Below are 16,415 nucleotides of genomic sequence, written 5' to 3'. Positions count from 1 at the left end.
AACACTCCTTAAAATAAAGAGTGTTTTTCTGTGTTGTTAGTCTTGTGCTTCAGTATGTTGTTGAACTGTGATTTAATGCACTCACACATACTGCTTGCTATTTTCATTAGTACTGTGTTGGGTAGATTTATTTGTATTTTCATATTATCTCAGCTCTAATTAAAATAGTCCAAATAGAATTATGTTTTATAGTTACGTGACAAAGGGGATATTTTACAATGCATCTCTTTAATAATATTTTGGCTAAAGTTGTTAATAAGTGATCACAAAGTATCCATTATCCTCTAAGGAAATTTTTTGAAAATATCCTCCTCTGGAGCTGTTACATCTTCCACCCATTAACTGTGCAGCAATACAGAAAAATAAAATAAAAAAAAAATCCATCCTGTAAGGCAACTCTAACCATATCCTCTTTTGTATTTTGTACTCCGTATTCTGAAATAACAGAATTTTATCATGTCTGTCCTATTTTCAGTCATGCATATATGAATTACTAATCACATCTTAATGGCATTGACAGTAAATCTTTTCCATCTTTGTTTTCTTTTTTAGGACTGCTTAGGAGCTTTATTTATCTATTTGCTTCTTTGTTTATTCATTTCAACATCATTAGAAGGAGAAGATATCAAATTGTTTGCAGTGGATTTGCGTAGACACTTTAAAGGTTTATAAAAAAAAGCATATTTAGAGATAATTTTCTGAAAAATCTACATACCTAGAATTAACCTTATTGACTGCTGTCAACTACCTTTAAGTGCTTGCAGCCTTAATGGATCTATATAACCTTGAAAACACTATATATTGCAGGAAAAATTTCCAGACCAGACAGAGATGAAGTATGAATCTGCCCATCTGTGGACAATAGAATACATTCAGATTTTAGTGGGTTTGGGGAATGCTCAGCACCTTTCAAAGATAGTCCAAACTTCATAATATCATGTACACAGGGGTGGTTTTTAGCTTTGTCATATGGGGTTTATCCCCCACAAAATCCTAACTCTCAATAAAATATTTTAGTCATCTTTCCCTTTTCTGCTAAGCATGGACAGTGCATATGGTTGTATGAATTCCAGCAGCAAAACACGAAAACATGGAGTGTGCAACTGAACTGGGAACATACCGTGTCATGAGCAGTACTTCTCCAAGGAGATATTCATGGTTATTCCCTGGCTGGCTGAGTGCATGGTAGCTTAGGCTGAGCACAGAAAGCAGCTCGTAGGAGAAAAGAAGGTCCCCCATCTGTCCTGTGATCTCATTCAGAAGGTGAGTGTTGAGAACTTACTGTGTAACAGTGTTGTCCAACTCTCTTTTTGTGATCAAATCTAGCAAAGCAAACTTTTTGTGTTGCAAAACACGTTTAGTAAATGCATAATAGAGTTCTCATTCATTTGTGCATGGATGCAATAGCCTTCAGTGGGCATTTCACTGATATTGTCTAATCTTGCAAGCTAACTGTGACGAGGGTCACAAAGCAGAAAGTTAAAAGGTTCTACAAGGTAATGAACATTCAAACACTCTTTTTCAAATATAATAATGAAATATTCCCACTTTGTTAATATTATCTTCGTAATGAATAACATACTCTATTCTTGATCTGTCCAATCTTTGTTGCACACACTTATAAAATTCCACTAAAAAAATTAAATTGTGCCTTGAGATTGCCATCAGCAAAAGTCATTAGAGCTGCCACGTGTATGTGCATGTATTCAGAGCAGCTACATGCTCAGATGGTCAGACAAATGGATAGGTGACATAGGAAGGTGTCAGAAGTACAGGAGAAATGGGGCAAAGTAGAACATTGGTAGCGGAACTTGAAACACTGCAATAGTGGCCAGTAGATGGTTTGGGAAGAGCTAGGGGTACTGCAGTTTGCCAGGGTCATGGCAGAGGAAACAAGATTATTTCACCATAGGGAAAAGTGATTTTCTGGAACAGTGGTTTTAAAGAGCTGGCTGAAATTATATACATGTATAATTTATTATTATTATTATTAGTTCAAAGGACTTCCTGCAGCTAACTGCAAAAAGGATGAGACATAATTTCCTTGAATATAAGTGACTGCCAATTTTTAGTTCAACTGGAGAGGCTCTGGAGGACATGTCCTGTGAATGATCTGTCTATTCATGCCCAGGCCACTGAGGGTGGAACATCACAGTCCCTATCTTTCCATATGCCTAGATGTACTACACATAAATAAGTATACCAGGCTTACTTATACATGCACAAAATTGTTATACTGTAGACAAGGCACACCTTATAGCTCAAACAGGTGGGATAGGCCTATCAGAGACTACAGATGTCCTGAAGGTTTCTATGACTGCTTTCAGAAATGAGGCAATTTATTCTGTTCTCTAACATTTAAACTATTATCTTCTATTATACTCTTAGACATCTTAGCCAGAGGGACACATTGAACCATAGATGGAATTGTAACTTTGTTTAAAGAGGTTTTTAAAGAGGTTTAAAAAGCTGAATAGAAAAAAATATATATATATATAAAGACAGCACATACAACCCCCTCCCCCCCCCCAAAAAAAAAATTATGTAGATAGTTGCAGATCTTTGAATTAAAAAGGCAAGAATGAGATGAAGAAAATCTCTGTTCCTTTGTCATTCCATCAGAAGTCCTCTTTACATTACTGAAACAACACTCTTAGGAAGTTTGCCTCACATAAAATGGGGACAGCAGTAATTTATGATGGATAAAATACAGGTCACTTCTATATAATCCACATTTCAACACAAAAATGTGAAATCCACACATCATCAAAAGCTGCACCTACAGTTAACCATTTGAAGCGTACCTTATAAAGACAAGAGAATATGCAAATGCTGGATCACATTTAATAAATTTAGGATTTAAAAGGTGAAAAGTTAGAATTAAATTTTACGACAACTAGCCAATGACTCCCAGGTGAACAGCACCGGCAAAAGAAACAGTCTCTTAGGAAAAAAGGTGCTCTATGTATATAGGTTATTTGTTCAAATGGAGCTGAAATAAGTAATAGATATAAATAAATAATAGATATAAATAAGTAAAAATAAGGACAGTCTTATTCTTTTCTATGATTAATACTAAAAATATATGAAGCTTCATATGCAACCCAGCTTTGTTCAGGCTTCATCCAGACAGAAAGCTATAGGAATTATGTTAGAATACTCAATTTTACTATCACTTTCTAAAATTCCAGTTCTGATAAGATGTTATATTTTACTATATGTGCTAATGTATCTACATTAAAAATCAGAATAGAGCCTAAAATTTCAGAGGACTCTATTTAGTGCATTAACCTGCTTGGTCTCCTACCACATCTATTATTTTTTCTCCCACGTCCTGTTAGTATACCTCACAGAGGCATGGGCCTTTAATTTGCAACTGTATTACTTTATCTAAGTCTTCATTAAACAGCAATTCATGAGTTAAAAACTTACTAAGATTTATCTGGACAATCTGGAAAAAGGTATCAAGTGATTCAAAACACTACACTAAATTCTGTTTGTTTCTTAGCTGCATATACTTATCTGCATGCATATAAATTTTCAGCAAAACCTCTTTCAGAGTTTTTTTGACCTATGCACTATGTGGCAGAAGCTTACAGACCCTGTGAAAATCTGAAAACAAAAAACATGTTTGCAAAATGCTTGATCACAGGTAGAGGCCATAGCTGAGGTGCACAGGCAACATAGCACAGATCCCGAATTACTGTTACATGAGCTAGCTTTAGGACTGGAGCAGTAGAGGTGGGTGGCACTGTGGCAGTGAACTTAATGCTGCTTCTGAGATCTGAGTTAATCTCTCTCCAGGGTGCTGCACTGTGCCAGGGAGAAACACCAGTTCAGTGAAACTGGGCTACAGTTTCAGTAATAGCACACTGAACTGAATAGTTGAGACATACCCAAAGAGAGTTTTGGATAGATTTTAGAGAGCAGTGGGATCTCATAAGGGACAAGTGGTAGGGTCACAAAAAATTGCAGGCTTCTCAGCTCAAAATTCATCATAACTAAATGAAGAAAGGATTAATTGCCAAAAATGTAGTGAAAGATGGGAAGAAAAGAGAAATTTCCAGCCAGGTTTTGTGAGGATATGTTTTTAATATAAGGGGTGAATTGAAGGCCAGGTTAAGGGAAAACTGGAAGGAAAAATCAAATTTTCTGTGTAGTCTGAGGAATCCCTTAACTTTCCACGATCCAGACCTCTCAGGATTCACTTTTTATGTACAAGATTGTTCCTGTCTTATACTTCCTAGACATGGTACTTTCACCCCATGGGCTGGCAGTGCAGCATCACAGCCTCCCTCCTTTTTCAGGGACCCCACGTAGCAGATGTAGCTGTCAGGGCCCCCAGCCCAGCTGTGTTTGGTCTGTGAATTTCTAGAAGAGGAGAGCAGAGAGGCCACTGTGCTGTGCTGAACTTCACATATATAGGAATATATTCAGAATCCCTCATGTGCTGAAGCATGTATATACACTGCCACCATGTGACCTGGCACACAGTCTTAGGTGCCTCCAAGCCCAGCTTGCCAGGTTTCTCTTTTCTACTCTCTGCCACCACCTGTCCTCACCAGCCTTCTGGGAGGCAGGAATCTTTGGTCTCTTCTGCTGCTGCTTATACATATCACAGAGAGTAGTTAACATGGTGTTCCTTGTTACTGGGGGTAATATTATATGCACAACCCTCCAGGAAAATAATGTGATGCTATAAGTGAAAATGACAATATATGTTGAAGCACCAGATTCCACTGGCAGTTTCTTCGAAGCTACCAAAGCCTGCCCAATGCAAAGCTAGTTGCTGCTAGTTCCCAGTTCTGCCTTTCATTGGACAACTCACCGGCCTTTTCCTGTGCTGGATGCACAAGATGTATGAGAAGGGAAAAAGAGTGAAAGCTGGTTTGGAAATGTATGTGCTCCTTGTTATGCAACTATTTAAAGTCTGTTTATTTTGCTAAAAATGTGCAAAGAGGCCCTGGCAGACAACAGAAAATTATTTTGTATGCATTATGTATCGCTGTTCATTAATTTTACGTGAGTGGTGAGAGGTCAGTCAAGAATAGAAACCCATTGTATTAACCTTCAAAGAGCTTGCAGTGTAAATTAATGCAAAAGGCATGGAATAAAGGAATTAAATACTCTGGCAGAATTAACACTAATGGTTTGCAAACATCACATTGCAAATCTACAACTTCTTTGTCTAAATTCTTGGGTTGATATTTTGGGGGAGGAGATTAAGTAAATAGGTTAAAAAAAAAAAAAGAAAGTAAAAGAAAAAGAAAAGGAATACTGAAAGCATGTCCATAAAACACACAGAGAAATGAGAAACATAATGGGATGTGAATGCTGTAGTGCATTCAGCTTCTCTATATATTAGCGTATAGATTTACAATGTACATTAAGTACCTGCCTACATGTGCCTTTCTACTGTTGTCAGCACAGGTAATAGGCCCATACAAGACAGAGATTATCGGATGTGGTGAAGTTCTGATCATCTATACTGCACAGCTAGCTTTTGTTCTGCAGAATGATGAGAATACTGGGAGTCAGTAAATGGTATGATTTAAATTTGAAAATAGCTCCCCAGAATCTGCTGAATCCATTCAGAGTTAACTAGCAGGAGAACATCACCATTCAGTGTTCTGGGTCCATCTGTTGGCAATATCATGATGAAAACAGCTTTTTAAATGCTATTTTCAATAAGCTATCACACAACAGCTTGTTCCAACAATATTCCAATACCTTTCTGTTTGCTTGCCGCCTACTACAAAAAAAACTGTTTAGAGGAAAGGAGGCATTTTAGTACTATACTGATGTATGGTGGGAGGTACAGACAGACTACAGGAACAAGCAAAACTAGAAAGAACTATAAACAGAGAAAAGAAGAAGCCGTTATTTTAGACCCCCCGCAATCTAGATTTAAACCAGGATGGGGAACCCGAACTACTGCAATGTCACAGAGGGATGCTCTGCACCAGTCAGTGGCTAGAATTATTGTGCATCGACAGTTTCAGCCATAGGATGTTAACAGCTCCTCAGAGAGGAATGGCAGGTGCACCTAGCAATTAACTTTAATTTTCTAAGACCTTCTGAATTGCATGCTCCAACGAATACTGAAAAGAAGGCCCACTTCCATCACAGTAACGTGTTCACTTATGCAGCACCCAAACAATCTGCCTTATATAATTCTTACCAAAATACCATGCATCCATCAGCTTACTTCTCAGATAACACAAGTGCCAGCAACATGCCAGCACCATACTGATGATGCAAAGCCTGGATCCACTCGCATCAGTGGCTTAGTGGCAGAGATCAGATCAGCAATGAAGAACAGATGGTTGCATTTGAACCCAGTAATGGGTAGGAGAAGAATAGAAGTTATTCTGGTTAAAGATTCACGCCAATGAAGTTTCACAATTAGTCAATTCAGTATCTAGTTGTGACAGCTTACTTTGGCAGACCTATTTAATTAGGGTGCTAGGTAACCCTGAGGTCTCTTCTGACCTATATTATTATACAATCTTGTGATTCTAAAATAGCCTCTTCTAGCCTGGTTACTGCTACACTGCTGAATCAAGTTCTAAGTTTTATCCATTTTAAAGACATCTCGGAGATGAGGCCAAGGACATCAAGAAATATGTTAAAACTTCCAAATTAAGACAAATAGCTTCTTTTTTCCTTTAGCATGAAAGAAATTGCTATCATAGTGCACTAGGAAGAATTTTTTTACAGCATGATCTCGCTAGGGACCAAGAGCTATAAGAAATATTTCTACCCTTCTGCTTCAAATGCAAGTGTGTCCCACTGACCTGTTCATAAATTGTTGTACTCCTTGAAGAACTACAAGAGGGCACCTAGATTTCAATGTGCTAAAGCATGTTGTTTACCAATACATGAATATGTATATAGCTAGTACTGTTTCTCAATTTTCATATCCTATAAAAGAATGTATGTAACCTCGTGAAGGTATAAAATATTAGGGGGCTATGTAAATAGAGATAAATAAAAAGGGAAGAAAACCTGTAAAGGTAATGCACCACTAATGCAGAAAAAAAAAAAAAGTGGAAGAAATCCAATAGTATATAAAAATACAAAAAAAGTTGCATAAAGATTTCATTCATTATTAATGCTGCAATAAAAATGTACTGATATCTTTGTGCCTTGTTGGGCTCATTCATAAAATATTCTATGTCCTCCTGTTATCAAGACTGCTTCCTAAGCACAGAAAATATTTTAGATTCTGTTTATCTGTCTTTGATCTATATATGTGTTTAGCAACAACATTTTCTTAGAATACATGCAGCAGATCCTGCTTTTCACATGAAAAGTACAACTAAGAAGAGGATGCTTTTGGTGATCACCTACCTGAGGACGTATAACTTTTACTATGTTCTTAAGTGCAGTGTCTGGTGACGGAGGAGAGCAGTCAGGTGTTGGGCCTGTAGAGCTGTTTCTATGGTTACCAGATCCTGGTGCGGTAATTGCTACCTGAGGTGCATTATCTGTGAATAAAAATAGCATTCATGTGAACTTACAAATACTTTATACATTTTGAAATCAAAAATTATTTTGAAAACAAAGCGTTACTTGGAACACTATTTCAACTTCAAAAAAACTATTGAAATTTAAATGTGCTTGGTGAGGAATAGATTGTATATCTATGCTTTTTTTTAAATCATAGAATCATTAAGGTTAGAAATAATTTCCAAGATCATCTGGTCCAACCATCCCCTTATTACCAACATCACCCATTAAACCATGTCCCTAAGCACCACATCCAACCTTTCCTTAAACATCCCCAGGGATGGTGATGCCACCACCTCCCTCGGCAACCTGTTCCAATGCCTGACTGCTCTTTCTGAGAAGATAAGCATACATTTAGGAGGATACGTACATTTAATGGGTACGTTTAGGAGGATACATACATTTAAAGCATACATTTTGGAGGAAATTTTTCACTCAGAGGATGGTGAGGCACTAGAACATGTTGCCCAGAGAAGTTGTGGATGCCCCATCTCTGGAAATGTTCAAGGCCAGGCTGGATGGGGCTTTGGGCAACCTGATCTAGCGGGTGGCATCCCTGCCCATGGCAGGGGGGTTGGAACTGGATGGTCTTTAAGGTCCCTTCCAACCCAAGCCATTCTATGATCATTCTATGTTAAGTCAGGATATAACACTCTCTTAATACTTAAGTAAAATCAAGCACCAAAAAAAACCCCACAAATATTTTACATTTGTTACCTTGAATTAGTAATTGCGAATCCAACTGTTATCACTATAACAGCAGTGACTTAAAAGGGGGCTTTTTAATGTAACTCATCTGTCATACTGGTAAATCCTAACACATAAGACCCGAATCAACAAGTTATTGAAACACATACTTGACGTAGAGCATGCTAGCAGCTGTCATTCACAATTTTCCTGAACACCATGAGCAACATAACTGATCATTGACAATTAGTTACACAGAAACATATTCAGCTTCTCACAAGAAATCTTCATCCTTCATAGAGCTTTGCACTACAGTAGCCACCTTTCTAGCAGTATCTCATCTAGATAACCTACAGCTGGCATAGAAATGTCCACATATGTCCAGGTACTTGGGAAACAGCTGTTCAGAAATGTTTTGTGATACTGTTATCACTTTATGGCACAGTAAAGAACCATTAAAGGGACTTAGAATATCATTTTTAACTTTAAACGTTCTTAATGCAGTTGGAACAATGTAAAGTAAAATTAGTGAAAAACAGGTCAGATGATAGAGAGGACTGAGAAGTAAGGCATAACTTCCCAGCTGTGATGGTAACCAAGCACCAGAAGAACTCAGCAGAAGGCCAAAAGCTCCACGTTACTTCACGCCGTTAGAACTGTATTATTAAAGAAATGGTTTAGTTCAGGTTCCAGAAAAACTCCATTGCCTGGGCACGGTCATGGTGGTCTTTATGAGTCTGAAAATTTATAGAGTACCTTTTTTTCTGGGTCACAAAGGCATGTGGGCCAAGTTCCTTAATGTGCTATATTGCCTGCAGCTCCGCAATAAGATGATGATTACATTCAAACCTCATGTCTGCGAGCCTGCAGGGTTCACAGATGAAAGCCTATTTATTTGTAATTGAGGTGGATTACCAGTCTATCCTTTCACTTTGTGGGCAAATCCACTCCAAAGAAAAAACTCAAATTCCAAATAGACAAATAAACAAAGCCAGCTCCAGCGCCATGTACTAGAGAATTTTTGGTAAGGACTTGACAGGAAAACACCCCACCAAGGCCTTTCCATACTGTTTGGAAATCCCATACTGAGGATGAAAGTTAAATAGGAATGTTAGGAGCATTTAAATTGAGCTGAAAGTCTCATCCTTTTGTGCTCCAGAATATGAAATACTATCCTGTTACACTCTATGGAAAAAAGACTCATAAAATATAATTATAAATTAAACCCCCCAACTGGGGAATCAGAAACTTTCTTTGAGAAAACCCTACACTGTGTATGGAGATCCCAAACAAGAGATTATACTGCTGCCAAGACACACAGTAATACAAGAGCCATCTAAGAAGCTAAGAAATAACTTCTAGAGGGATAAACGTTCCATGTGAGTCTATTGAAGTGTACTTAGTGTAGTTACTTATTTACATACTTGTGTGAAAAACAAACAGAAGGATTGTCTCGATCAAACATCTAAACCTATAAGGAACAAAACCTCCCTGGTACTTTAGCAGTCCATGGGTTTCTGTTACTGTTCTTCCACTGTAAAGCCTGTGTAGCTGTGCTTAAGCACAGCTGCCCTTTAGCTATTTAGCACATGAAAGCCTTTAAAGTGAAATCAGGAAGTCTCGCAGATGGGGAAGTATCTTGAGGATGCCTCTCTCAAAGGCCAGACAGTTAGAATGACAGATTGATGCTGGTGGTAAGGAACACAGTTTTCTGCCTGCCTTTTCATTCTGTTTTAAGCCCTTGACTCACCTCAGCTTTGTTTACTCACTTTTTAAATGTGCTGCAGAGGTAACAGAGGTCAAGTTGTATAAATACGTTGTTGTTTTGTTTTTTTTTTTTTTTCCATGGGGATCTGGAGCTTCTTGTTGACCCTGTTCAATGACAGGTCACTACTAGGTTTTGCCCCTAAATACAGTCCTAACTGAGAAGTGTGGAACTAACCGGAAGAGAAATTCTTGGAATGAAGATTTATTGGAAGATACTCATGCAGGGAGGCAGAGCTATTGTATGCCCCCTAGACAGAGATGAGAAAAAACTTTTTGAGCTACAGTGTATACATAAACTATAACCAATTCAGGAACATACACAATATGCAGAAATCTCAAAAAATAGTAGTTACAGTCTTTCCTTCCAAGGAAAATGAAGTGGTAATACAACAAAGCATCTGGCTTTTAGAATCTAAAAATAAAGCTTTACAAAAATAAATAAATAAATAAATAAAAACAATATTTCTCTTTGAAATAAACATCCCAGAAAAAAATACAACTGCTCAATATTTCATGCCTTCAGTCTTTTCTCAAGGGAATAAAGCATCTGACATGTAATGGTTTCTTGTAAACAATTTCTTTATTGTGGACAGCTGTTTATTTTCACAGTAGGATCTTCCCATTAGGCAACCAATAATGATTTACTACCTGGGTCTGCTCCATCAGAGATAGAATATCACCATCAAATTAGCTACTGCAAACAATTTGGAGGACTTCTCTGGTTATATATACAGTACTCGCTGTTTCATTAAGAATAAATTGAAATATATTCTCTTTTGTAATTACATGCTATAATAATCATGTGTTCATTTTCCTTTCTCTTCTGCTAGTAACAAAACTATTTTTTTTCCTTCCTTCAGGTAACCATAATAATATCACTGGAAGTTTTATTGCATCCTATTATCTCAAAAAGATCTTACCTACTAAATTTCCCTATGAAAGATTAGCTACAGTACCGAGTTTCTGACAGGTGCTATGTGCAGGGCCAAAAGGGAAGTATTTATGGCTGTCATTCTCTTCTAGTTTCAGGCTCAAGTTACAATAAGCTAAGAGATGTTTCTGTACAAGTCAGATAACAACAGGCTCCAGGGATCATCTGGCAGTTAAAATTACTGAAGTGCAGTATGCTCTAACAATATTCCTTCCTGCCTCCATCATACACGACAGACTGTCACAGGGATTATGTTACTGGAGTCAGTCTGATGTTGAAAAATGGTTACTGAAGGCAAAGAAAAAAAATAAAGAAATTATATCATGTTATTTTTTCTAATTTTTTTTTCATAATAAACAAAATAATTTCTAAAGAGGTTAGATAAACTCAGGTTTTGGATTAACTGGACTCATATAATGTGGACTGCAAAAATAGCTATGCTGTTTTACATTCTGGCAAATCTTACTAATTTGGTTGGTTTGTTTGTATATTGATTGGTTCAGCATATGAGGTTTTAAAGGACAGAAAGCATTACCGTACTGTCATGATCACATTTACCATTAAACATCTGATGGATGTACTAAAAAGTACATTTATAACTAAAGAATATACTAAATAACTAAATAACTAAATAAACTACTAAATAACTAAAAAGTTATTCTTAAATTTCTTACAGGATTAGACAGGGTTCCATACCTCAAATCTTAATACATCTCAAAATTCTGTTTGCTATTTCTCCCAATTTTTGAAGTATTTACAGAGGAAGTAAACAGTAATGGTCACAATAATGTAGTCCTTCATGCAAAAGAGAAACAATCTGTCTATACTTACTAGCCTTTTCCTTACACATCAAAAGACTGTAGATAAAAATTACAACATTGCTTGGAAGTTAAAGGTCATATTGTTCTTACTGTTATTTAAAAAAATCTTCTTATACTCAAGCCACACTAGCATTATTTCAATTACAGATATTTTTTTCTTTGATTAATAGACAGGTGGATTGATTTTAGTTATACTAAAACATGAATATCGAATCAACTCCACTAAGTCCAGATCAGCCTTTTATTGGTCCATTCCTGTTATTCCATATTTCACCAACAGTTATTTATCTATTCTTACAAGAAAATGCTAAAAAGAAATTGAATAGCATTGAACAAGAACAAATTTACATAATTTGTTCTTTGAAATTTAACAAATTAAAAGTTTGTAAGTCATTTAGTATGGGATATGTTCATTTTTTACAGCACCTGTTTATGAGGATGCTAAGGGAGGAAGGAAGCAGCAAGACAAACACCTCACAAAATCTATTTTTCACCACATTGTCATATACTATACAATTGCAAACAATGATGCTTTTTGTTCTTTTTGTGTGTGTAGTTTTATCTATTACCCAGTTTAATCTTGTTCATAAAAATATTTTAAACTATGAATATACTCTATAATCGTGTCTAACACAACAGATATTATGTAACAATCAATCAGTCCTTTTACAGGAAGAAACATTGGTCTACTACCGCTGACATTAGAAATACTCAGTGATTCATTTGTAATGCAACCTTTCAGTACAAAAAGTATTTCTGAATGAAATGAAAAGTACATTATGTAGTGATGTAATGTATTATATATGTCTATCTAATAAGACTAATTTTTGGAACAGAAATTTAGGGTCTAAAGTTAAATTTCTGTGTTAATATGCTGGTAACTAAATTGCTTTCCAAAGAAATAGCATTTTTTTTTTCTCAAAATTTTGAGCAAATCAGAAACTAAATTTCAGAGTTGCTGTCCTGGTTTCAGCTAGGATAGAGTTAATTTTCCTCCTCAGAGATGCGTTTTGGATTTAGGATGAGAATAATGTTGATAACATGCTGTTGTTTTAATTGTTGCAGAGCAGTGCTTACACTAAGCCAAAGACTTTTCAGCTTCTTGTTCTGTCCTGCCAGTGAGCAGGCCAGGGGTGCACCAGTGCAGATGATTTCATGCAATGTTCTAAATGTGAAAGTGGGCCAAAACCCCACATCTCTTTTGGATCCCAGCATTGCGAAAATGCAAAAATGTGAATAAAGATCCAAATGGCTTGATGTTGTATGGGATCAAAATGCTTTTTAGTGTGGTGTCAGGACAGATCTAAGCTTGATCAGTTCTAGCAGATGCAATTTGATGGCCTATTAGAAAACTGTTAGAAAAGCACTCATCTAATCCAGTAATATCTATGATTTTGGACCTGTCTTTAGAAAAAATACAGTGGGAAACTGTTGGAATGCCTTTGTCTGTATATGTTATATGTCCTCTTAACATCAAATGTATTATAAAGAGGCATAAAGCTCTGAAAGGAACATTAAGTCATCAGACAAATCATCTGTCTCAGACAGAAATCAGTCATAGCCTCAACAGAAATCTTGGAAGATTATAAAAGAAGATATCAGGAAATGGTACTATTTGTGGAAGATCAGTCACCAGTAGATGAATTTACATAAGTCTCCTCACAGAGGTAATGGCCACCAGAAAGGCTAATTTCACTGACTGGCTGAGAAATGAACAAGTTGACATAGGTCTCATTATGGACATAAGAACTTATTTTTTTTAACTTCAATAATGGGATCTCACCTAAATGGCAGTTATCATCTAGTCCTTTAAATCTTCATAAAGTGGTATGGAAGAACACTTGTCAGTTATAAATACACTGGAGTGACAGATACGCCAGTATTTTCTCCTTCCATAGATGATCAAAAATATGGAAGCTGTAGCACGAATATAGGATCATGCTGAGGATAAGACTAAGAAACTTTTCCAAATTGTGCCTCAAGGAATCTTTCCTACCATTGCTAAGCTTTCTCTAACTGAGTAAGAGAGTACCAGGCCCACGTGAAGAATCTATGAATCTGATTCTGTGGGATTAAAGAGAGTTTGGGCATGGTGAGCTCACTGAGGCTTGCAGAGGGTTCATTAAAACTCAATTAATTCATTCTAAAGGACAGCAAGGAGAATCACTCCATTACCTTACAACATTCCCATCAACAGATTTCAGTGTAAGTCCTAAAACAATATATCTGAAAATTTTCTATGGAGCCAGTGCTATTTAGGCTCAGCTCATTCATTGTGGATTTACTACTGGTTCCACCAGTAGTAAATTTACAAGGCAGCAGCATACACCAATAAGTAGGTAGAAGATAACAGTGAAAGACCCAAAACTGAGCAGAGTAGATCACAAGACAGTAGGAATTCCCCTGGTTTGATACAGGGCTACCACGTATAAGATTTCTTGGACAGCAAGTGATATAAAAGTGTTATGTCTCCTGAATCTCCTGGATCTATTGCAAAGATTCACAGCAATTGCATAAAGAAAATGAAGTGCTGCAGTTCAAGGAGAAAACCTGGAGAAAACAATAGAAAACCTCCTATTTTGTCAGACGGAGAACAAAGACATGCACATTCTAAAGTAGCCCCAGTTGAGGGACTAGGCAATTTTCCATAGTATAGGATTCAACTTTAAAATTATTCTAACTTGATTAAATCCCCAAAGTAAATCTCTCCTAGATAACTATTCAACATGGCACAAATCTAGGAACTATGGATAAAGACAGCCATGTATTTCAGGATTTCAAGGAATGAACATTACAGGAGAATTTTCAAAAGAGCAGATGGAATACTGAATAATGGAGTCAGTAGGTAGCTAAACTGGATGCATACAGAGAACAGCTGGACTAAGCTGTTTGAATTTGCTCTTTTGAATTTGTTTTGTTTCCTGAACACTTAAACCTGAATAACCATTGTTCTGAGTAGGATTGTAAATATATATCTGCAACTGTCTTGCTGAAAGCACTTGAAGCTATAACTGGTCCAGTCTTGGATGTGGCAGCTATTTCAGGATAGTGTTTGGAATTAATTAGCAGTGAAGTGCATTCCAGTGGCAACAGGGGGTCTGTTTAGTTGTTTCTGCATCATCCACAAGAGTTTGGTATGACTGTTATCAACTTTTTATTTCCCCTAATCACCCACCTGCACAAATAGACTTTGGCACTGCTTCAAGCTTGCATAACCCTTGTAATACCAGGCAACTGTCTGGAATAACATCTCTCATTAAATACTAATGAGAGATGATGGGTGATTTCCACCATTTCCTGTGTAACCTTTTGAGACTGCCTCTGTAAGCTGTTGGTGTCTAACTGAGCATTCAAAAACAACACTACACAGTTGCCATATACTTATTTTTTGTTATATTTTTTGTTGTTGTTGGGTTTCACATGTTTAAAAGTTTTGTAGTGAAATGACTGTATGGTCTACAACAGATATTTCATAGATGGCTACATTTGTGTTGTCTCAGCATGTAGTCTTCATGTTTGTGGAAGTTCAGTGAAATGCCCAAGGTCTAAGTATACCATAGGTGTACCATTTCATATAGGTGAAAAAATTATTTTTGTTTATTTCAGTCATTCACTAAAAGCTAGAAAGCTTAGTAGTCTTGTAAAACAATTCCCCCGCCCTCAAATAATGATCCATATTGGGGATCTTCATGCTTATTATTAAGTTTATCTCACCAGTGAGATGACCCTGAATGCTATCATTTGCATGACTTAGTATTTCACAAGGTTTCTTCTACAATCCAAAGAGAACGTCCAAACTGTGCTGTGCAGGGAAAGTACTTTACTCTTGCAAATATTGTAGTCAACAGGTGAATTAAGCTATGTTTTCAAATTGGATCATAATATAAACTGCATATGTGATCAGAGTAAGTACTTTCAAATCATTTAAATAATACTAATGATAGCCACAAGTTCCATTAATAAATAATTTAAGTAGTCCTGAAGATAAACCTCCCAATATGCATCTATCTTTAATTACAAGGAAATGCAATTTATGGACAAAACTACATTTTCATAAGCTTCATTTCTTCTGAAGTATCAGTTAGTTAGTAAAGCTCTCTAATAAAACACTGAAGTCATAAAACCAAACATTTAAAAGCCAAAGAGCTAGAAATTTTATTTATAAATATTTAAATATCCAGATGTTCTTATCTAAGGTTTGTAAATATTCAAGCAACTCACTCGCTCTCATTTTGGCTCAACTCTAACTCTGGAAATCTTACATTTTTGCATGTAATATATATTTAAAGTATTTTGTTCCAAACCAGAAATGTATATTTTATCCATAGTAAGAGTATACTGATTAACCATAAAGAAGTTGTCCAGCAGGTAGTATGCACACCTGATACACAGTCAGAATTCAGGGAATCTTAAAAATCTCTGCTATTAATTTTGAAAGCAGTATGGAAACACCTGTAACAAAGCAAATCAGCTATCTAGTCCAATATGTTGCCCCAATAACATCCACGTCATTTGAGAAAGAAAAAGGGAGTACCGTGGGTAATTTTGTAACAATACAACCCAATTTCCAAGCACAAACAGCTAATTTGTGACACTAAAGCACTACAGAATTAGAGTTTTCAGTAATCAAAAAACAAAACAAACAAACAAACAAAAAAACCTTGATCCTATTTTTGAATTTCCAAATCAGATCTTTT

The 16,415-nt window shown here is 36.3% G+C and overlaps 1 protein-coding gene across 5 annotated transcripts in view; it reads right to left on the bottom strand.

Moving 5' to 3' along the window:
- ANKS1B (ankyrin repeat and sterile alpha motif domain containing 1B) overlaps positions 1-16,415 on the bottom strand; it is a 440,891-nt gene that overhangs the window by 276,230 nt on the left and 148,246 nt on the right. For all 5 annotated transcript variants that reach the window (XM_083852386.1, XM_083852391.1, XM_083852392.1 and 2 more), the window contains exon 11: positions 7,354-7,490. In XM_083852386.1, the coding sequence (XP_083708512.1) occupies positions 7,354-7,490 (137 nt within the window). The remainder of the gene's footprint in view (positions 1-7,353; positions 7,491-16,415) is intronic.

Source organism: Anser anser (genome assembly GCF_964211835.1).
Source record: "Anser anser genome assembly, chromosome: 1".
NCBI classification, from domain to species: domain Eukaryota; kingdom Metazoa; phylum Chordata; class Aves; order Anseriformes; family Anatidae; genus Anser; species Anser anser.
Note: the sequence above shows the minus strand (reverse complement) of the source record. Positions and strands in the feature narration are given on the sequence as shown.